Source organism: Callospermophilus lateralis, chromosome 3 (assembly GCF_048772815.1).
Source record: "Callospermophilus lateralis isolate mCalLat2 chromosome 3, mCalLat2.hap1, whole genome shotgun sequence".
Classification (NCBI taxonomy): Eukaryota; Metazoa; Chordata; class Mammalia; order Rodentia; family Sciuridae; genus Callospermophilus; species Callospermophilus lateralis.
Genome location: NC_135307.1, coordinates 159580482 through 159604669, shown reverse-complemented (window position 1 = coordinate 159604669; position 24188 = coordinate 159580482). Strand labels below are relative to the sequence as shown.

At 38.2% G+C, this 24188-nt stretch overlaps 1 protein-coding gene across 1 annotated transcript in view; it reads left to right on the top strand.

The window, feature by feature from the left end:
- Macrod2 (mono-ADP ribosylhydrolase 2) overlaps positions 1–24188 on the top strand; it is a 1899209-nt gene that overhangs the window by 1378281 nt on the left and 496740 nt on the right. The window contains exon 8 of the mRNA XM_076849439.2: positions 21499–21572. Within this exon, the coding sequence (XP_076705554.1) occupies positions 21499–21572 (74 nt within the window). The remainder of the gene's footprint in view (positions 1–21498; positions 21573–24188) is intronic.

The following is a 24188-nucleotide window of genomic DNA, read 5'->3' as shown; positions in this document are numbered from 1 at the left end:
GACTATTGAGAAAGGAGAACTCTCCATTATCCAGGTGAAACCAACGTAATTACAGTGATCCTTCTAAGAGGAAGGAAAAAGGGCTGGTCATGGAAGGCAATGTAAAAACAGAGGCAAAGGGAGGGAAGGTATGACAGTGGGATCAGAAGTCATAGTGTGTGAAGAAAGAGCCAGAAAATACAGCAGCCTCTGGAAACATGAGAACACAAAGAAATGGATTTTTAGCTCATAGAAATTAGTTTCAGAATTTTGATCTCCAGAACTATAAAGATCATATATTTATTGTTAAGTCACTAAGTTTGCAGCAATTGTAGGAAACCAAAAGAGGGGATCTTCTAAGAAATCATAAGGATCAGGCTTCATACTGGGGCCATGGAGGATCAAGGAAACTGAACTTTCTGCTCATCACTTCCTATCACATATTGATTAGGGACTGTCCCCAGGCATGGTAACTTTCCATTATTTCAGCTTATTCAAACTGAGCACCCACATGCCCCTGCAGGGACCAAAGAAAACCCTCCATTGGATATAGGCACTTTAATTAGGATGTCATAGGCTTGTCACCAACTGTTCACTGAAGAAGCAGGTAATATGCAGGATGAACCAAAGGAATATGAGCAGGACATTAGCATTTTCCACTCTGTGTTTATATGTGTGTGTGTGTGTGTCTTGTTCCCTCTTTATCAAGTTCTTTGAGGCTGAAGATTCTCTCCCATTCTCCAGAGGCCCCAACACACTAGCTAGCATCTGGGAAAAACATTTCCAGACTGATTAGGTGTCAGCATATGACAGCCCCGGGATGTCATAGTAAATAAGGAAGTTGACTCCTTCAAAATGATGTTTTCTTTAATTCCTAAATTAAGACTGTGCAGAGAAAGAAAGTTGCTATTTCTTGGAAACAGATTTAAGAGACTTTGTAGATCCCTGGCATTTGGGGGGCAAGGTGGCTGTCAATCACAAATGCAACTTGTCACTAGGCAAAATGGCCCTCTCCTGCTGCATGACAGATCTGCAATCTAAGACTCCCTCATCAAGGTTAGCAGATAAATCAATACAAAAAGAGACAAGCATTGCAGGTGGTACTGATGTCAAACAGCCATTTCATGTGTCTGGCAGAAAATTGAGCATATTGGTAAAGTACTAAAGACTTCCTTCAAGAAAGGAAAGTCAGATTAAGGCTCACAAATCCTTCTTGAAACCTGAAAGACATTTTTTTTTTCCTGACATGAGTTTAGATAGGACAGTGTGATGAATACCATCATAACCTTCCCTTTGCTAGGTATCTAATGTGACCCATCTTCTTTTTTGGGCGGGGGAGGGGACTTGCTAGGTACCAGATTCTCTCATTTTACTTGCCAGCATTATTTTTTGTTGTTGTTTAGCAATAAACTTTAACAAGTGGAGCACTGCTGTTTGAAAATGTGTTGTGTATTCCAACTGAGCTTCTAGCTCTAGCAGGCACATTAGCCTTCAGAATATATTTATGATGAAGGCTAAGTGCCTCTTCTTTAAGAGAAACCTGGAAAATGGTCTTCATTTTACACATCAGCTGCTGCTCCTGATTTAAACATGCAAGACAAATGTTTGATGCCCATGAATAGTATTTGAGTAAATTTACAGACACCCACTGACTGTTAAAATGGCTGTAGGGTATTAGAAAAACTCTTGTATTTTACATACATAAACGTGTAAGATATGTTTTAAGGGCCATATTTAAAAATAATAACCCATACATGTAAAGTATGATACCAAAATTAATTGATCTTGTAGAAAATCAGCATGATCCAAAGGAGATTTTAGTATAAAATGGTAAACCCTAGTGGAGCCATAATTTTGCTAATTATGTAAAGTCCTGATTGTGTCTGGACTTAAAGACACCTGGGTCTAATGTATATTCATGGAAAGTGAATGAAAAACTTATGAAACAACTGAGGTTCAAGAATAGAAACTTTGGAATATTAAGAATTATATTAAGAATCAGCTTGTCACCTGAGATACTAAGCCTCATAACCCCCCATTTGGGCACATGGTGGAATTAGCTAGGATATACCAGTTCTCACCTGCTCACAGCTATTCCTGGCCTATGACTCATAACCATAGTCAGGACTAACCAATTATGGCAGTTTCCATGAGATAATCTGGGACTCTACGCCACTTCTGCATGCTCGCCTCTCTGTCCTCGCAGCTATGTATAAAGTACTGTTTTAGAAATGATAACCTAGTGAATGACCTTTTATGAGAGTTATATTTTACCATGACATAGTTCACCTGTTCATTGTATATTCTCTCTTTGCCTTCCTCCTCCTTTTACCTTCTCTTCATTGTCTTGCCCTATGGAAGCTTTGTTGTTATCTTGCCTCTGGTTGGATTTGGCTCATCAAGTGTGAGTGGAGTTGGGTTGCCGTAGAATGGAAGGGTGACAGGAAGTGGTGGGGTATTTTCTTATCTGCTTTCAATTGCCCATTCCCTATTTCCTGCCTCTACCCTCCTAACTTCTTCATCCCCTGCTTCGACTATACTTCTGGCCCTGCTTCATCAGTATATACTTGTAGAAGAGCCTTTGTCCCCTGAGTATAGTTCACTGGATAAGCCTCTACTTCATGGCTCCTACTCTTTCTCCCTGGGCTGTGGAAGCATGATTTCCTTCCTTTGCTTCTGTGTTAATTGTTTTCCTCTGCTAATGATCCATGTGTGCTCTCATATATCTTGCTCCTTTTAATCTTGCCCATACCTCTATAGGAAGTCCCTTAGTCAAATTTCCATATTTACACCATTCAAGGAAATTCTGTTTACTACCTGGACCCAGTTACCCGTTGCTTCTCTGACCATAACATTCATCAAATATGAACCAAGATATATATTTAATAATGCAAGGCATAAGTACATACATTGAAATGCCATCATTGTCATTTTGCTAGCATGCTATTCAAAACTTTATTTGTGAGAGAAACAAAAGCAGAAGGTACTGTATAAGATTATATTATAGTTTGGGCTTGTGTGTATACAACAGTTTATATAGAGAGACATAAAAACTGTTTGCAGTTGCCAAGCAAGGAGATATCTGAACACCTTGGTTTGGTATCTACCACTCTGGAAATCACTAAATGTCTAATACATTTTTTAAACATGAAGTAGAGGCTGACCAAGTTCCTTTCTGTCTGCGTGATATGAGCTAAGATGATGTAAATGTCAAATTGTGTTTCTATTTTAGTATATGTGATTATACACATGGTATATATACATATTTATTTCCCTACCCCTAGGGTGTTAACTGCTTTCCTCCACCAATAGTCTCTGGGTATTGCCATATAAGCAAGATATGTATGTATTTATATACATACACACATACACAATAGAGAGAGTGCATCTGAGTTATGAATGCTGTGAATGGTGCTGCATAAGCACAGCATTAACTAGAAGCAGCACACTGCATAAATATTATAGTTCCAAGAAAAGAGAAAGCAAGCCAGAGATGAATCTGCTTTCAAACTCCTGTTGCATAGTCAAAGTTATAGAAAACAAACACCTTTATAAAAACCTAATATTTACTAGGCATCATACAAATGTGTGCAGGATAATTGGGGTATAAAAATGTTACAAAGTTGCTGAAGGAAATGACTAGGGTTAAAGGAGAAGGTGATCAGCCAGAAATACATTCTGAGTCAAGGCTAGCTTCTGCTTTGGAGGGAAGGTAAATTAACTTGCTGATATTATTACAGAAGCCACTAAACCCCTGTGATATCTTGAGTTTCTTTCTCTCTCTCTCTCTCTCTCTCTCTCTCTTGCTTTTTATAGAGAGCTCCTTTGATGACTGACATATGTTTAAAACAATTTTCTATTCAATGATCCAGTGATATAGCTTTTAATAATACGTTTTAAAAGGCATCCAATAGGAATAGAACAGCTTTGGTGGGATTTATGAATCATTATTTATATTAGGAGCTTAGGGGAAATAAGCAAAGGATGAATTGTTTTGCCCAAATATGCCCATCTAGGTTCTCACTTCCTTTCTTAATTCAGGCCATATGGATTACTCCACTATTCTCTTCCCTCTTCTCTTAGAACTGCCTCTGCCCATTCTATCCCTCACTTTCTCTCTTGCTAAGCCTACATGTCTCCACAGTTCCTTGGTTTGTTCTTTCACCTAAAGAGAAACTTCCCCTGTTCTTAGTTTTCTGGGCTTTCTACTAATACTTATAGTGTAATAAAAATCATCATGGGGAGATTTTGAAGCTAAACAAATGCATCAAAGTTCTTGACTTGCTGTCTCCAACCCTGTGGAAGGGGTAACTCTGAACAGGTTGGATTACTTCCCCCAGTTTTTTCAGAATAGAAAGTGTAGCCCCTGCCTCTAGCACATTGCTGTGGCTTAACTGTTTCTCCACACTAAAATTTATGTTGATATTTAACTGCCAATGTAACAGTATTGGGAGTTGAGGTGTGATGGAAGATGTTTGGTCCATGAAAGTTCTGCATTTGTAAATGGATTAAGCCATTATGAAAAGGGCTCTCAGGAGTGAGGTCTCTATTTACTCTGCTACCTTCCACTATGTGATAAAAGCAACGAGAAGATCCTTATAGATGCTGGCACCTTGATCTTGGGCCTGCTAGACTCCAGAACTGAAATTCAATAAAATTTTGTTCATCATAAGCTACCCAGTTCCAGGTATTCTGTTATAGTATCACAAGACAGACTCAGACAGTTAGACAATTCCTTCCTCTACTGCTACCATAGCTTCCTCGCTGTTTTTCTCATCTTCTGTGCTCCCTGTATCCACATTTGCCAAGTGAATTTTCTCTCTTTCTCTCTCCTCTAAAACATAACAAATATTTTTAAATTAAAAAAATTATCACTTTTATGCCTACTACACATAGGTCAGAAAAGTAGATTGGCCCCTTCTCAAACTTCAGTTGTTCACATGCCTCAGATGAGCACTAGACAATAATGAGGACAATCAACTTGCATACCTTTGCCCCTTTCTGGGCACTCAGACAATTTGAAAGAGGTTTTCCCTTAAGTTTGCTTATATCAGGATAATAGATTCAAATAAATATATACCTTATATATCCAAGTCCCCAATCAAAATGTAAAGCATTTTGGAAGAAGTGGAGCAAGGTGGTGGCTGAGTAATATCCTCTGGTGATCATTTTCCTACACTCATACACTAAGCTGAACAGCTAGCTATTCATTCAGCAAATTACCTTCATAAGAACTAAGAAAATCAGGTGAGAATCATAATTAGTAAATGAAAGGGCTTTTTGGAGAAGTTAGTAAGGAAAGAAAGAGTTACCTTCATCAGCTCCTCCCAACTCCAAGCATCACAGCATGGAGAGAGACCCCCCACCGCCACCACTTTAGGGAAGAGGAGAGAATTATATCCAGACCTCAGACTTTAAATGCAGAACCAGGCTTGCCATGGTAAAACCCAGTTCTGAGTAAAGCCCCACATCCCCTACCACCAGCCACTATGAACTGAGCTACTGGAACCCCATTAGTTTAGGAGGCCACTTCTATCAGCCTCCTTCAGCCTCAGGTAGCAGAAGAGATAACAAAACTCCACCCACTGGGGATGAGTTCATGGAAGTCAGCACAAGGCTTTGTCTCTAAACCCAGTTCTCGGCCTGTTCTAGTAAGACCCAGCACACAGTAGAAACTGAAGACTTCATATGCAAGCCAGAGTTCATGGTTGGAGCCACTAAACCAGTAGCAGATGCAGACCTGTACACCCATGGCACAAACTAGAGTTTTGGGTCACATTATGTCCAGTTTTGAAGAGGGCTCAAGGCATACCAGCCTTCTCCCATATCTGTGTAGGCTTCTGTAGTTCTGAGACTCAGGCGTGACTCAGAGAAGTACAGATATAAGTGGCCAAGAGACTGTCTTCACTACATCCCAGCCTCAGGCAGCATGCCATGGTGCCTGTCCCCATTCACTGTAGTAAGCACAAGACTTTTTCAAGGAATTTGATGCTGAGTTGATGAAACTTAGCACTGTGACTCCCAAAACTCAATTTTAAGGATGCTACTATAAATGGTATTTTGTTGTTAACATATAATTCTAATTGTTTATTATTTTAATATAGGAAAATGTTTGGCTATTGCATATTAACTTGTATCCTGCAATCTTGCCATAAATGTTTACTAGTTTTAAGGACTTTTAATGTCATTTAAAATTTTTTTCTAACTAGAACTGAAAATATCACAACCATTTCTTAATCCTTGCCCCCTTTTAGGTAGAACAGGAGATCTAGAACAACTGAACAGAATATTTTCTTTCCTTTACATAGAAGGCAGGAGTGGGCTGGAGTTGTGTCTCCCTTTCCCTAGGTTGGATAGGATCTAATTAAAACCCCAGTAGTTTAGGCTCTGCTAAAATAGTTTCTCTTGATGGCAGGTCTTGTTATAAAAAACAACATACTGTAGTATATTTAAAACTATCTATTTTTCTCCTTCTCTTACCAGCAGCAGAGGGAGTTTTTCTTTCATTTTCATTGTGACTGGTTCCTCTAGGAGTTTATGTCTTTTAGACTTGTCCCCACTGAACCATTAGCAATTCATCAATTACAGTTAGGGTTTTCCTACCTGAATAGTGCTTCCTGCAGACGTTTCTGCTAGGAGGTTTCTGCTCAGATAAGTTGTGATTCTCTGTATACACCTGTCTGTCACTCCAATTTTGGAGGCAGTAATCTGCCCCATGACTTCATTTTTTTGTGTGTGTTTTTTTGGTGGATCCAAGGACAATAGTTAATTTTTTCAGTTTCTTCTTACTTAGTAGGATGGGGTGACAAATCCCAAGCTCCTTACATGCTGGACTGCCTCCCCAAATTCTATATTATTCCCCATTTTGATTCTCACCAAGTAGGATGCCTAGGAAAATGAGAAAGGTCATGTTCTGGCTATCATTTTGCACCCTCATGACTCGAGTTTCTTTGAGCCTACTAGGGACAAAGATGAAAAAAATGTCAGGTGTTCATATACGAAATCATGTATACTCACCTACTTTACTTTTCTCTGAGGAACACCCTTAGGATGCAAAAAATTTCCAACTTCCCAAAGACATTGATCAAAGTAAATCTTTAACATTTCTGTTATGTTGACATGCACATTTATTCCATAGAAAGCACGTCCTAAACTTCTCTTGTCCCAGCAGGTTTTCATGGCACATTACAACTTCATGCTATCTTGTTTCTGCTTACCAAAGCTCAAGCAGGAGGATAAATTGATTTTTGATGAGAAATATGCCCATCTAGGATTTCATTACTCTACCGCAAACTTAGTCTACAGCTCATAGCTTGTGGAATACTGTCAACCATTATTAAGACTAAACCTGATAAGCACTGTGAGAAATTTGCATCTTAAAATGCAGTTTTCCTCTTTTAAAACTCTGTGGCTTATTTAGTCTCTTCATTCTTCTATCATTCCTCAAACACTGACTCACCCCAAATGCCCCACTGTGGTTTTAGAGGAATGCCAGGTTCTGTCTGTTTGAGGGAAACAGTACATGTATCACTTCCAATTACATCTCTCTAAGCATTTTCAGGAGCAGTGTCATATGTTTGGGTAAAACTTAGAAATTTAAAAACCTGCCAAGAGAGTGTGTTAGGTAAAATTGAAAAAGATCATGTGTACAGTTACTGCATGAATCATAGCTCATTGTTAACTCAAAATCCATTTGAGATTATTAAAAAAAATACTCAAATTCTAAAGATGTGTAAAATCCAGAGTATATCAATTAGATATAATTAGTACATTGCTTTTTGAGAGTTGATACTTTAGACCACAATAAGCATATATAATTTCTTTGGAGGTGTAGCCCGAAATGAGGTTATGTTGTTAAAACCAGTTCATCAATAACCTATTCCTCTTACTGAAAATTATATTTTCTAGAATCAGGGAAGGTAGCCTGGAAAAATAGGAAATATAAATCTTCTTCCAAGTTCTTGAGGGAAATAGAGAAACTGTACTTGATCTTGAAAATGGAACACACTTACACTTTAAGCTGTTAACTCTGTCTCAAATTGAAGAGCGTGGAGTTCCCAGCTGGGTATCTGGCCTCATGTCCTTAATAGCATTTTTATTCCTGTTAGGCTTTCTCACATCTTTCAGCTGTCTTACATCATTAAGCAAATAAGATAAATATAGGGACAAGGGGCTAACAAGAAGACCTGTGAAGGAGGTAAATGAATTTGACTTACACGATTTAATCTTCATAATAAAAGAAGCCTTATCTGCTGTTGGGGTGAAAACACTTGGAAGAGAGACCTGTTTTGCTCACACAGACCACAATCTTCTGGGGAGAAATTCAAAGCCTGATAGGTCTGACTCCAAAGCGTCTTCTCTTTTTTTTTTCATTTGAGGGTTTGTTTTAAACTACTTTCTTCCCTTTCACAATTCCTTGAATTAGTATGCCGAACTTATTATCTATATAATATATATATTTTTTATCCTGGACGGTCAATAGATTAAGCCATATTGCAAAGATGGTAAGGATCTATAGAATAGGTCACTCCATATGATGTACACCCTCAGGGGGATTTCTGAAAAATCATCATCACCTGCACTCTCCGTTCTTACTCAATTTCTTAAGGGCACATTCAGATTTTTCTGCATTACAAACAACTGCAAAAACCCACTGGTTGACAGCAAATAGCATTTTTTCTCTTGTTCATAAGTCTGTGGTTGGTTTGGCTGTGGTTTAACAAATCAAGACTGGACTCAGCCTGCCCAAGTTGTATTCTGCTCTTATGTCAGGGCTCCCGTCTGCTCCACCTGTCTCATTTCAGGTGCCAGTCTGAAAGGGCACTGGCTACCTAGGGCAATCATTTTAGCATGCCAGCAAGACTTTTCCAATCCTTACATCTGCTCATATTCCACTGGCCAAAGTATATCAACTGGACAAACTCAACATCACTGGGGAAGGGACATACACTTCGCAAACAGGGAAGGCTCTGAGAAGCCAGATGGAAAAAAAAAAAAAAAAAGTGAAGAAATAGGATCAGTTATCTAATCCAGCACCCTCGGGAAAAACAAAACAAAAACATATCCAGAAGAGGTACAGCAGTCTAATGGCATTACTGCTCATGTCAAAATTGATTTTATGTCCTCTGACTCAACACTAAAATTTTAGGAACTTCTTACTTGATCTCTTTTGGAATGTCTTTGAAAATAATTTTCAGGATGATGTCCTCTAGCAGATTTTAATTACATCATAAGTTGTATTTTTAATTACAAAGGTATATCAAATAGTGTACTATTTTAAATTATAATCTTATCGTCTAAATTCACTTTAATCTCTGTTTCAATCAGCAGAGGAATGACCGCCCTTTTAAATTCTATCCAAACCATAGTTTGGAAAGAAGTCTTGCAAGCTGGACCAGCCTTATTTAGACAAATTCCTTGTGCCTTCAGCAGACCACTTCAGCAGTCTTCAATGTATAGAGTATTATAAGCAGGATCTGTCTTAAGATTCAAGCCTAAAAAGGAGAGCTTCTCCATGCCCAGTATTCACCTTAGGGCAATTCGACACTATGAGTCTTTTCAGAAGACTCTCTGGAACTTTCAAGGCAGTTTACAAACTCAGACCTTCGGGGAACTTGAGTCATCATTAAGAGCAAAAGCCAGTTTTCAGGGGACTTGGGAACTACCTCACTTTCTTTCCTAGTGAGATTGGTGGGGGAGCCATGATGACAATGTTCAGCAAGGCTTCTTTTGAGAAACTTGAACCTCTCTGCAGTTGACAGCATAAAAGTATCTTGAAACAGAAGTGGCTTGCATGACTGGGAGTCAGTGACAAATAAAGCCAAGAGACCCTGCCTGTAAGCTAGCATGTCTCTGTCCTATCCCGAGATACAGAATCCCAAGAGCTGTTTGTTGGAACCATTCTCCCAGATCATATTTGATGGTTGTATAAAGGTCATATTAATGGAATGTCTAGGCCAACAGGCACCAGAGAGCAGCTCTGGGGTCCTTTCCTGCCCTCCGGTGAGAGCAATGATTTTTGTAGGTCTCAGAGAGCACAGAATCACTGCAGGATGCTGCAATGCCTCAGAGGACACTGGACCTGTGGGATCTTCCCCATGACCCCAAACATGGTAGGATACCTTATGGGGCAACTATTTTGCTTTGACCCCTGAGGTGGAAAGGTGAACAAGATAGACAGGATTCTGACCCAGAAAGCTTATTTTCCAGTAGTATCTACACATAGTAATGAAGTAAATGAGACAGATATCATTTCAGATATTGATAAGGGGGATGAAAGGGCTCTCTAAGCTCAGGTGAGGAATTTGGATTTGGGTTGTAAGCATACGGGAGGCCACTGGGGAGCACCCTGCGTGGACATGGCATAGCGAGCTTTATGTTCAGAAAGATTGCTGACTGCCAGGACTCTATGACATTAATGCCCCCATTTAAAAAATATAATGTAACTTTTTATCTCTCTGTAGATCCCAACATAAGTCTTCTTCCACGGATCCGATGTCCTCAATGAACTCCCTTGATTATCCCTATATGAAAAAAAAAATGTTCTTTAACAAAAGAATTTTGAAGAAACCACATTCCAGGAGATTCTATGGAATCTTTCATCTCCTTCCTCAGGAGACTTATCCAGGGGTGGTAGGAACAGCTTGCATAGAATAGAATTTATTTCACGAGCCATTTCTCTGGTCATTATTGCAATTCCTTAGGCAAAAGATGGTTTTAAAAATACCCTTAGAAATAGAGACTGGAGCTCGTAAGTTTGAAAAGCTGATGAAGCTTACATACTTTGTAACCTTGTGTCCCATGAAAATGAAGTTCATTCATACCTGGTTCTCAGAGCGGAAGAAAGGCAACTTGAAAGGAAAAACTTAGTGTCTTACAATTTTTAGAGGAAATCAAAAATATCTCAAGTCTGGGGCTGAATAGTGTAGAATTTCCAGTGTATCATGGGCTGTTGGCACACACCATGTTAAATGGAATGAAAAAATTAAAATTTCTGAAGAAATTAAGAAGGCAAGTATATTATTTCCATTCTTCTTCTTAAATTATGGCTAATTTTAGAGGTCCTGCTAGGGACATCAGTACTAACTTGAATCAGGTACAATAAGGGGTAAGAGAGGCCGTGAGGAGAGGCATGTCATGGAAGAGGGTCAGCAGGCTTTAAATCTACAGGTTCTAGTCATGTGGGAAAGAAGGTCTCTGAATATTCAAGAATAATTGTGCAATTAGAGCAGCCGGCTTTTCTGCATTCCCAGAGCATGGGATATGGACTCTTCGAACCCATCCTTACTCTGCAAGGAAGGCATTAAATGGTGGAATGGATGCTGCCATGTAAGAGGGTAGCACATCAGTTCCCTGGTTCCATTGGGAGTGACCTATGTGGGAGGCACTGTGCTCTGTACTCTGTAATAAACTCCCTGTCATTAGGGACTTCCACTTGGCTTCCTTTCATCAGAGTTTGAAATGTAGCCCCTAGACTGGAGTCTTTGATACAGAGACTTTATGAAGTATTTTATTCCATTCTGCAGAGCGTAAGTACCAACAGCATGCCAGGCACTGGGCTAGAGTGTGTGTGGAGAAAGTCAGGCAGATCTAGGTGTGTACATAGCCCTGCCCCTTGCTTGATTTCTCTGAGAGTCACTTCTTCTCTTGTATGGAATGAGAGGGCCACACATGCCTGTAATCTCAGTGACTCAGGGGGCTGAGGCAGGAGGATGGCAAGTTTGAGGCCAGCCTCAGCAACTGAATGGGGCCCTAAGCAACTCAGCAAGACCCTGTCTCCAAATTTAAAAAGGGCTGCAGACATAGCTCAGTGGTAAAGCACTTCTGGGTTCAATCCCCAGTACAAAAAAAGTATATATATACAGAAAAATTATACACAGAATCACTGTAAGAAGTTTTGAGGATTTGAACTATTTTATGCAGAAGCCAAAGATGCCCAAGTTCCTGGGCTCCCATCCCATGCCCAGTATTGGCTATAGGTAGTATCACTGCTTTCTCTTTAGGCAAATACTAGTGACTGCATTAGTGAGTGGTTCTGAGTTTACGGAAGCTTACATGATAAAGTCGGACTATACTTTGCATGCCTCTTAGCAATATTTAACATCAATACAAATTAATTATCTTTATTACCAAAATGGTGTCTTTGTTACCAAAGTTGTTATCTATTTTCAGGACAGCTTGTCTCCCTTCTTCTTTTCCCTTCTTCCCATTATATTGTTGTGCAGACTGAATGAGATCATACACACAAACGCTAAGACGAGTGACTGGTACATAAAATTCGCTCAATAAATGCTAACAGAAGCAGCAGCACCAACAACAGTTTAATACTGTTTCAAGATTGCTATCTTATGGATCAAATTTGCATGCCATATGATCCTGGCTTATATAACCTTTACAATCCCTCAAATAAATTATTATTGTGATTTCATGGTGACAGCCGTTGAGTTCTTCAAGTATTTCCCTCCATTCCATTAGCTAATTTATAAAACATTTCTCTCCAGTGCATGTATCATAGATAACAACTGGAAAAGACCCGAGAAAGATAAGAACTATCAAGAAAGATAAGACCTTACTGTCTAAGTTTCATTAATGCATTTGGATTGCTCTTATAATTTGACTAAAGCAGATTTAGAGGAAAAGGTTAGAGTGCAAGTAGTTAATTTGAGATATGATTTCAAATAGGGAGTTGGGAAGAGTGACAGACAAGGAAGAGAAGCACAGAGGGCAAAAATCAAGGACTACTCCACTGTGGATGACAGTGTAATCCCATTGAGCAGCTCTGGAGAATGGTAAAGCACACACCTCAACAGTACCCACCTCAGGGAGGAAGAACATTTGCAGGGGCCTTGATCCCCTGATGCTCTGGACCTGCCTACATATTGGCAGAGTGAGTTCTGGCCAGCAGAAGGAGCCCTCAGGTAAAAGATGCCTGTAAATCAGGCCAGCACACAGGAAATGACACAAGCCAAGAGGATACATAGTGGAGTATTTTCAGCATCTGCCATGATTATTCAGCTTATTAACATGCCATATTATCTCTATATGTTCATATCACAACTCCTGCCTCATCCTTTAAAACAATATCTAAAACTATACCACCTTAATGACAGGCTGAGGACTCTCCTTACTCGTGCCAACCCTGGTGGCCTTTTGTAATCCCGAGGGAAGCCAATGACACCCTTTTTAGCATTCTGCTGCAGTGCTCACTGCAGTAACAGGGGCCAGTGTCACTCTTATTACTTCACCTGTTTTATCTTTTGTGAAACTCAGCCTTAGCCAGAATTGTCTGAGTGGCTGCTCCAGCAATTGCTTAACGGCGAGGCTCCTTCAGCTCATTTCTCTCAAGTAATTTGATTTCATCGTGCGCTCAGAATTGCTTCTATGGGCTGGAAGGAGGCCTACGGGAGGGATTGGCAAAAGCAGTTATAAGATAAAAAAAATATACTCCCCTGTGCCTACTACGCCTTTTGTCTACACTCCTTGCCCACCCCCCACATCAAGGAAAAGTGTGTGTGTGTGTGTGTGTGTGTGTGTGTGTGTGTGTATAAAAAATGAAAAGGAAAATTATCTCCTTTCATTTGAGCTCCAAAAATATTGCTCATTTCATGTATCTTTGGTCCCTACCACAGAACGTTTTTGCTAAAATGGAAAAATATCAACATTAATTACTAAAAAAAATTAAGCAAAGTATAATTTTGCATTGAAAGTCAATGGTGACAATCCCTACTGATGTTGACATTTTGATCTGCCTGGTGATGTGTTCTCTCACTTAAGATAATCAGAGGTTTTCATCTGAGGAAAGTCCTGTGTTTGATAACTTACTATTTTTGTTTGGGTTTGCATGTGAATAATAATAATAATAATAATAATAATAATAATAATAATAATAATACAGCATTATGCTTTCCTCCTTAAGGACTTGGCAAGGAAAGAGAGCTCAAAAATGGATGTAAGTTTAATGTGCAGAGTTTAAGGGAGTGTGATTATTTTTGTGAACTACTGCTTCTGCCTTCTGCTTCATATGAATTCTTCACTAATTTGGTGCTAATAATCACCTAATGGGCTGGTTAGTAGGTCAACAACTTTCTAAATACATGCAGTGTACATAGGAATTTATAATTCCTTCAAATTGTTGCTATTGTATAATAGCTCTGTGCCAAGTGCCCTGGCAGGTGGGTTGGAGGTACAAACCACACTCCATTGAAATGAAATCATTACAGAAGTCATATGTAGTTGGAAATAAAGTAATTCAGTGCATAAACATTGTTTTTAGATCCATCGACTGGGCCTGGACTTTTGCCTTTAGATTGCCTTCTTCTTACAACTATTAGAAAAGCATCCACAGTGAGAACAGAGAGTCCTGGTGACAGGTTCTGAAGGTGATGTTGGGAGGAAATGCAAGAGAGGAAGGCCCTGGGGAGATTGCAAATGTTAAAAGTTTTCAAATATGGCTTAATTACCCTTGGCATAATATTCAATTTTATTTTTACTTATTTTTTTCATAAGAAGCTTTTTAAATAATTGATTGATATTACTGTATGCTTCTCTACCATAAGGTATTTTATAAGTATAAACAAGCTCTCTTTTAAAGTTAAAAACTAGGGATGACCTGTTGTTTCTGACTTTAAAAAAGGACAGTAAGACTGACAAAGTAAGTTGTATGTGTTTATATTAGTGGAATATGCTTAGAATATAAAGAAACATGTTTGAATTTTTTTTATCAGGGAGACAAACTTAATTTCCACATGGAAGACTATGGAAAATGATAAAGATATCAGGAAATTCAGTAATGCAAAAATAAATAAATAAAAACTGGGGAGGAAATTTTCCTATGATAAAGTCAAAACTATATTTACTATAGCTGTGTCAAAAACCTTTTGGGTTTTTAACATTTCCAACAATTAGTTCAGGAGTGGGATAGAATCTTCAGTGAGTCGTTATGGCTGTATCTTATTGTATTGAAATTTGAAGAAAAAGAAATAATAAGTTTAATAACTGAGTAAAAGAAAAATGTCCATCTAATTACTTATTTGATGTATGATGGATGAAAAAAACATGCAAACCCAACTTGCTGTTTTTCTTTTTCTCTCTTTTATTTCAAATGTTTTGAGGTCCCATTAACAGAGTTTGTCCTTTCTTAAAAGCAGGACTACTTGTGGGAATACAGGAAAATCATAAAACTTTTTTGAGTTTCAAGTTTAAAAAAATATTGAGTGGCCTAAAGCCAACTTTAATGGCTTTAAGTGTGGTGAAGAAAACTATAATTAGAAAAGTACATCTTAATATGCTGTATCAATAGATTATTTTAAACTTTGTGTAGTTTTCATGTAGTTCTGTTGGGAGTGTAAATTGGCTGCTTTGGAAACTATTGGCAAAATTTACCAAAGTCAAACAAATAAGTAGATCAGCAGCCCTATATCCTGGGTATATACTTAACAGAAATAAGCACTTAAATTCACTAAAACATGAATGAGAATGTTCATGGCAGCTTTGTTTATAATAGCCCTAAACTGGAAACAATCCATTTGCCCATCAATGCTAGAATGGGTTAAAAAAAATTGTGGTGTTATTCATATAATGGAATTTAGCATTATGATGAAAGTGAATGAGCTATTATTGTAGGTAATAACATGAATCAATCAGGCAGGTGTAGTGTTCAACAAAATATGGATATAAAAGAACATGCATTCCATAATTCTATGGATATGAAATATAAAAAGAGATGAAACTGAACCCACAGTAACAGGAGACAGAATAGTCATTTCCTGGTGGGATGTGTATTCACTAAGAAAAAGGTTGCTTTCTGGGGTATTGGAAATGTTTTACATCTTGAGCTGAGTGATGTTTAAACATATATACATGCCTCAGGAATCTGAAGCAGAAGGATCAAAAGTTCAAAGCCAGCCTCAACAACTTAAGTGAGGCCCTGTCTCAAAATAAAAAATAACAAGGGCTGGGATGTGGATTAGTGGTTAAGTGCCCCTGGGTTCAATCCCTGGTACCCAAAACAAAACAAAACAAAACATATATATGTATATATGTAAAAATTTAGCAAGCATTTTCAATAAAAGAGGAAAAAATCATTTATATAAGTCAACATGCACTTTTTTTAAAAAAGTAATTTTAATAGTCCCTCCTAATGAGTAGGAACATAAGCTTTGATATGCCACATACACATAACTCCTTGCATGCCTGGCCCTAAATTATTAATGGCTTGTTCAGCCTCATTGACCCTCATACTTGGAGAGATTTTCTATGTCATCTAATACAGTGATTCATCTGAAGCCTGTCTGCTGCCTTCCCTCTAGGTAGTCATTCTGCTTTTGTGAACAAAAGTCCCCTGATGACCAGAATACACTGTGACCTCCTGGGGCAGGCCTTGCTATCATTGGAAGACAATCCCCAGGCTAAAATCTGCCCTTGTCTATTCACTGGTCTTATTTGTAACCCTGGGTGTCTTCCACTTAAGTGGACAAAGAATTGTCCTGTTGATGTTTTCCCTGAACATCATGCTTCATCTTCATACATGTCACTGAAAGGAAGATTTTCAGGAATATTTTTTTTCTTGATATCTCTTTCCCTGTTTTATTCATTATGGTATATCTTCCCTCCAGGAGCTATTTTCTTATATGAATTTTCTTAACATTTTTTCTCATGGATGAAAGGGGATGTTGTGGATAGAGCAGTCGGATTGGGCCTTTTCTCAGCATTCTTTCTTCCTCACCATTCTCTGGCTGAACACTCTTGAGACTCTTTTTCTGCTGTTAATACAAAGATCCATTAGTTCACAATCTTCTCCCTCATTCAACATCTATTTGTTGATCATTTTTTTCAGTATCCAGTGATTTGCAAAGACAGATGTGTTATCCACTTCCTTAGGGCGTTCACTCTAAGATTATTAATCACATATTTATATAAACAAGGGTAGAACAGTAAATGATGCATCTGTGAGGGAAAAGTGAGGTGATGTGTGGAAGCATAAAATAGGAAGTCATCAATGTCACAGCAGAGTTCCCCGGAGAAGAGATATCTGAGCAGAGGATAAGTAAAAGTGAATGCAAATCTGGAAAAGAGGAGGGAAATGTCAATTTGGGAAGGAAATGGCATAAGCAAGGTCTTATGGCAGGAAAGGGGAAATGGATCATAACATATTAGAAGAACAAAAAATCGCAAGTATAGTTTAAAAAAGAAAGAAAGAAAGAAAAAGTAACATGCAAAACAGAGATAGGAAATAGACCATTCAGGGGAGAAATATTCTTAATTTGGGGAGAGGCCTAGGGATAGAGTGGGTTTCCTGGGTAAAAATGCATTCTTGGAAACTAGCTGAACAAACAAATTAAATACAAAACAGGTTTTGAGAGAGCTCTGCTTAGAAATTTTGGATCTGAAAGGTTACACCAAGGTCCAGAGTGTGATCTCCTAGAGGATTTGGTGAGGTGGAAGGGAGGAGGTGGTTGTTGAAGAGAAGCAGTTTGAGGAACTGGCAGCCAGGTATTGGCTGGGTCATCCTCTTAGATATTTGAATCATGCTCTCAGATATTTAAATCACCTGGGGATATGAAATTACCTTGGGGTCATGATGAAAAATGCAACTCTGGGCCAGAGGCTTTGGCAAATGGGAGAGAGTGACCAGGAGGTCACAAATATTTGAGAGTTGACCATCATTGCCATGGCTCTAAAAGAACTTGTATAATTTCTCTGTAGGGAATTGTATCTTCAAAAAGGTGAATGTTAATGCAGATGGCCATGGCAATTGAATATGATTATAAAATTTATTTGATTTATATAGCCCTATAATTTTATATTTTGAACAATTATTAAGCAAACCTAAGAGTTGGAGAATAATTTCCTGGGAAGTGAATAAACAGGCAAAACTAAGGAAGTCTAGAAAGGCCCGTGGTGGCCATTGGAATGGGCAAGGATTAACATGCTAAGGTGTTCGTATTTATTCTTCAGGAGCTAGAGAGTCAACAAAGGCTGTGTGGGTTTGTCTGAGATTGTAACATTATGATTGCTATGTTTTAGAAGGGATCATTTGTAAATGGTATGTTAGGTGGATTAGAGAAGGCAAGTAAACCAAAAGAGCAGAATTCAGGGGCACCTACAGTTGTTCAGGTGAGGGCTCATTGGACTTTGATGAGATCAATGGGAAAGGAGGAAAGGAAGGGCAGATGTACAATATTTTAGAGGATCAATGTATTTAGGACTCAGTTACCAGCAGGGAAAGTTCTTAAATATAGCAGTGCCTAAGAGAGAGATAAAGCCAGGGAGGAGGTGTGTTTTAAGGAAAAATACACATTTTGTTTTCTGTCCTGGAGTATATCAAGGGAAGTGTAACTACAAATGTTAAACTTAGGGAAGGGCTACACTGGAAAAGACTCTAGTGGTTAACTCCTTCTGTGGTTTGGGATATGATGTATTCCTGAAAAACTCTTGTGTTGATGCAAGAACGTTCAGAGGTGAAATGATTGGATTGGGAGAAGCACAATCTAATCAGTCCATACTAGTTTGAATGGATGGACTGGGTGTAACTGTAAGAAGTAGGCAGGTGGGATGTTAGTGCAGGAGGTGTCACTGGGGACGTGCCCAGGGAGTGTTGATCTTCTCTGTAGCCCATTCGTCCTTTTCTTTTCTCTGGCCACCATGAGATGAGCTCTTTTTCCTTTGTTGTACCCTTTGGCAATAATGTCCTGCTTCCTTTGGGTTCAGAGCAATGGACTTGGCTATCTCTGGAGACCTCTGAAACCAGGAGTCCCAAATACATTTTTCTCCTCTAATTCATTTTTTGAGGGAGTGGGTAACCAGAGATTTAACTCAGGGGCACTTGGCCATGAAGCCACATCCCCAGCCCTAATTTTTATTCAGAGTCTCCCTGAGTTGCTTAGTGCCTTGCTATTGCTGAGTCTGGCTTTAGACTCATGATCCTCCCAAGCTGCTGGGATTACAGGCATGTGCCACTATGCCCGGCCCAAGTTGTTCTTGTCAGATATTTTGGTCACAGTGATGCAAAGCTCACTAAAACAATTCCTTAACAGCAAATAACTCATCCTGGCCTTCTTCCTCTTTGCAGCCCACAGATACTCATCCTGCCTTCTCCCCTTCACTTTCCTTCACCTTTTTTTTATCATTTCCATGTTGCTCACTGTTTACTTCTGAAGACAATGTTTCCCCATTTCCCACATTGCAGCTCTCTTTTTAAACTTTAGATGATTTCCAAGTAAACCCCACATCTCTATTTTTCTTAGTTCCATCATCTGCATCTGCCACCCTAATGTTTTGCCCTGCTGCCTTGTGGCTGTCATTTTACTTATGTATTTCCTCCTTCAGACTTTAAGCTAAAATTTTAGAGGACAGAGACTCACTAAAGTGTCTGTATCTCCCCTCTTGGGGGGCTTTAATAATAACGTGTTTAATGAATTAAGAATTGTTTAATTAATATTTTTTTTACTAATTTGGGGTATTATATTTTGAGGCATTCTTTTAAGGAAAATGAATACAATTAAACAATTCACAACAAGTCTACAATCCCAGATGTTCAAGATGAACTTACAAAGGTTCAAGAACTTGTGCATATTTTTCATATTCCAGTGTTTCTCTCTTATCTATAAATTAAAATAGATGAAACTTAGCCCTGCTTTCTTTTGTCTTCCTTCCTAAAGCACCCTTTACCAAAGCCCACAGAATGCAAATCAGGAAAGCTGTGTTCATTTTTGGAAATGGAGACAATGCTCTTGCTCCTCTTCTCTCACACATTTTTTCTGGAGGTCTGCCAAGATCCAAAACATCAGTATGAGCTATAGGTATATGAATTTACCCTCCATAACTTGGTCTTTTAAATCTTAGAGATATTTCCCCTCCATCTCCCTCTTGCTTTCTCTGTCCATTCACACAGACAATGTCCTCTCCAGAAGATACCCTCATGGACATGATTTCTGGATGTTGCTGTAACTAGCTAGATAGCTAGAGTACAGAGGAAGAGGAAGGCTGTGTTCAGATGTTGGGAACAAAGTACATTTAATGAATGCTCCTGAAAAAGGACTGAGGGCAGAGTGTGCAAATATGTAGGAGAATACAGGGGAGAAGGAGACTTTGAAAATTTCAGAAGGTAAATCTGAAAATTCACATGGACAGAAAATATTCATGGATGCCAAAGGCTGGCTGGCTGGAGGATTGAGGAATGACTATTAATGGGTACAGGGTTTCTTTATAGGATGATGAAAATATTCTGGAATGAGTAAAGATGGGCTCACAACTTTATGAACATAATAAGAAACACTCAACTGTACTTTAATAAAAAAGGAACCAAACAAGCAAAATCCAAGAGGGAAGAGAAACTGAGAGATGAAAATACAAAGAAAGCATGTCTAATGCCAGAGAGGCTGAAGACTCATGGGAAGGTGATGGGATTCCATGATGAAGGAGCCAGGAGTGAACTTAAAGAGAGCAGTTCTGACAAAATACTCACTCCTATCTCTTCTTCTTGCTGTACCAAAGTTATGTAAATGTATACGGTTATTCCTTCATAAATTTCTCTGTTGGCAGAATGCCTAATGATTCTGCAGGTCTAGGAATGTATTCAATTGATATACCTGAAAAGACATTCTTATGTGTTTTTGGAAATTCTGAAAATGTATGCTGATACTCCCTGCGGGGAAGTACATGTGTGACATATTTTCTGCCCTTAACAATAAAACTCACAGTTGGGTGTAGTGGTGCATGCCTGTTATCCCAGTGGCTCTGGAGGCTGAGGCAGGAGGATTACAAGTTCAAAGCTAGCTTCAGCAACTTAGCAAGGCCCTGTGCAACTTACAGAGAACCTGTCTCACAATAAAAAAATTTTAAAAAGCTGGGGATGTGGCTCCATGGTTAAGTGCCCCTGGGTCCAATCTCTGATTTCAAAAAAACAAAAACAAAAACAAACCACAGCCCACAATCAGTTAATTCATGTGGTCTTAATCTCAATCACCATCTCCAATGTCCCTAAGTGTAACATAAGTCACATTATGTGAATATCGATAGTTGCTTTCTGTGGTATGACTATTTGGCATGTTATTTACCCAGTCTGTGACAGTTTATTGATGGAGTAGTGACCTTGTGACTCTGGGCCAACCACATATTTTCTCTGAGCTACATTTACTTGATTTTTAAGATGAGGAGGTTAATAAATCTTAATCTCAGCACCACTTGTAAGAAAAAAAAATACATGTAAGTGCTTTGTAAGCTATTAAGCATATTTTTATTGATATTGTTCTTAAATAACAGTCAAATCCTTTATCTGTGATGTTTTTTTTTTTTAATTTTATACTCCGGATTATGTAGGACCATCCCTCTTAATGCCTCCCATGTAGAATTGCAGGCTTCACATCTATACAACTTCCTGAGGCCTGCCTTGCTCAGTACTCATTGGTTGAATTAAATACTATTTTTTTTAAAAAAAAGAATTCCATTCTCATACCACCTTTGACCTCTCTGTTGCCTTTATCACTTCTTTTCATTTGTTTCATTCGACTCTTCACTTAGGTTTTCCAAATGAACCTGCTGCGCTCATTGCCCTTGGCACGATTAAGGAATGGCTGACAAAAAATCACCACGAGGTAAGAGCAAGAGCACAATCAGGGAGCTTTCCTGATAGTGTAATTTGATTTTTTAATTAAAAAAGCACCTAAATAAAATAAATATCAGCTAGTCCTAGGCATTGAGTCAGATTTAGCTGCCCATTCTTCATTTGGGTTACATTGGTGATTAAATATTTCCCTGTAATCTGTTGACTGAAGTAAGTATATTGATCAGTCTGATGGTGAAGAGGGGTGGAGTCATCAGATTCTTCTCAACCATAATCTCATTTTTACATTTTCGGATATTGTGGATTGTACATATGGAAGAGAGAGTAGGATGAATTTCATTAAAAATAAATGGTTTTTCCTGTGCTGTTTTTTCCTCGAAGAGTCAAATTGTCTTTGTTAATAGCGGATTCTTGGAGTAGAGTAATTTGGGGGTATTTTCTACTGTCTTTATTTATAACTAATCATCTTCCTAAAGTTATTTCTGAGTGTGAGATCGGAGTAAGCTTGGATAATTGATAATGAAATTGTTATAGCCAGGTTTTTTTTAATGAAGCTAAATGTTTCCATTAGAGGATTCTTTGTGCCTCCTATTTTTATTATTGTATAAAATATTTGGGTATGTTCAATGATGAACAAGAGAATTATACAAATAAAGCAACAAAATAACTAAAGTCCACTGAGCTTTAGTTTTCAGAGGTTTGTCCATTTGTATATTTAACAGCAAGTTGATTTTAGACAATGCACAATCTTGAGCACTTTCCTTCTGATTTTGCCTTTTTCTTCAGGCAGTAATGTAAGTACTACCAAGGATTTTTTTTTCCTTCTATCATGGACTGTGAATTTTGTTTTTTATTTGGTTAAGAGATGGATTATTCACAAGTGGTCTAGTATGAAAACAGTATGGGTGTTTCTTGTGAGAGAGTTGTTGTACCTCTGTGTGTTTAAAGAAACAGCAGTGTGATTTTCTAATTATCCTACTCAACAATTCTTAACCAGATATGAATGTTGTTAATCTTAAGAGGAAGGAAAGACCACATGGCCAAACATCTATTTTGATGCTTGCTCTTATTTATTTCTCTTACTTTGAAATATGTAAATTTCAACTTCAATTTAGAGGATGCCTTAAGTTTCCTCAAAGAAGCAAAATAAAAACAAATAACTAAAATATCCAGCTTATAAAACACATCTTTGACATGAGTTGTTTTATTTTTACAGCAACCTTATGAAACATCTAGGAAAGGTATTATTATCCTCTTCCCCATCCAGCATCAAAAATTAAATGATATATTCAAGAGTAGAAAGTCACAGAGTCAAGAGTCTAACACAGTTCTCATGACTCTTATAGCTAGTCTTCATTACAATGCTACTGAGGCAAGGGAGAGAAATTCAGTTCCTTTGAAAACCAGTTATCTTTCAATATATGTCTTTGTCACAGCAAATGCTCCTTAGCTGGACCACTGGCTTTGTAAGATGACATATGTCATCCTGGCATGTGATGAAAATTTGCATAAACACTTCTCATTCAGGTACTGATGAAAAGTAAACATGTTGGTCACGTTCACAGCACACTGACAACTTCTAATGATGGATTTGTACTGGTTAAGTTGTTCAGAAAGTTAGTTTCCCTAGAAACTTCTTAGCCCAGTATTTTCTACTTAATTCATTTGCCTACCCTGTCTTTGAGTTCATTCTTTTTCTTTTGTATAATATTCTTGCACATTTCTTGGATCCATTGTAGAAAATTTAGATAATTTAGATTGGGAAATATGGATCAGTTATTGAACCTTTAAACATATCTTGTGCTAATTCCCTTTTAAGATTCCTTGTTTCAATATGCTCTGGCTAGTTGGAACAAGTTAACTTGAACAATCAGGGTTTACCGAATAAATGAATTATAAGGGGTAGATCATAGATAAAAGCCATACAAATTGATTATCTAGCAGTATTTGTATTTATTTTTTGCTCTGTTAAACAAACGAGGTAGAGGACTTGTGAAAGTGCACTGCTTCTAATTCAGTTGTCTCTTCACTGCAGTTTTGTTTTGACATCCTGATTGTTTTAGCTATTTATTCATTAATTCACTCGTTTGATAAATATTTATTGAATTCCACTAAGCATCAGACACTTTTTTACATACCAGGCACAGAGCAGTGAAAAACAAATAATCCCTGCCTTATGATATTTGTAGTCTAGGATAAAAAAAAATACAAAGTAAGTAAATAATAAGAGAGTTCAAAGAGTGCTTCACAAAATAAATCAAGGTGACTAGATGGTGAGTTATTGAGGGATTCGGTTGTGGAGAATGTAAGGACTGCTCTGAAGTCTGGCTCTTGGAAGAAAGAGTCATAAAATGAGAAGGAGTAGGCCAAGTCATACTGAGGTCTTGACCTAGAATGTTCCACACTGAAGTAGCAAAAAGAGAAGAACCCTGATGAGAGAACGAGCTTACAGTTTGCAAGCAGTGGTAAGAGAGCCACTGTGATTGGAGCAGAGAAAGAAAAGAATGACAGGAGACAAATGAGGAAACATAAGTAGAGGTGCAATTATAGGGTCTTGTGGTTCATTGAGAGACTTTCAATTTTACTCTGAGCCTGTTGCATAGTTTTTGGAGGGTTCGGGTGGGTATATTGATGTTGTTATATAATT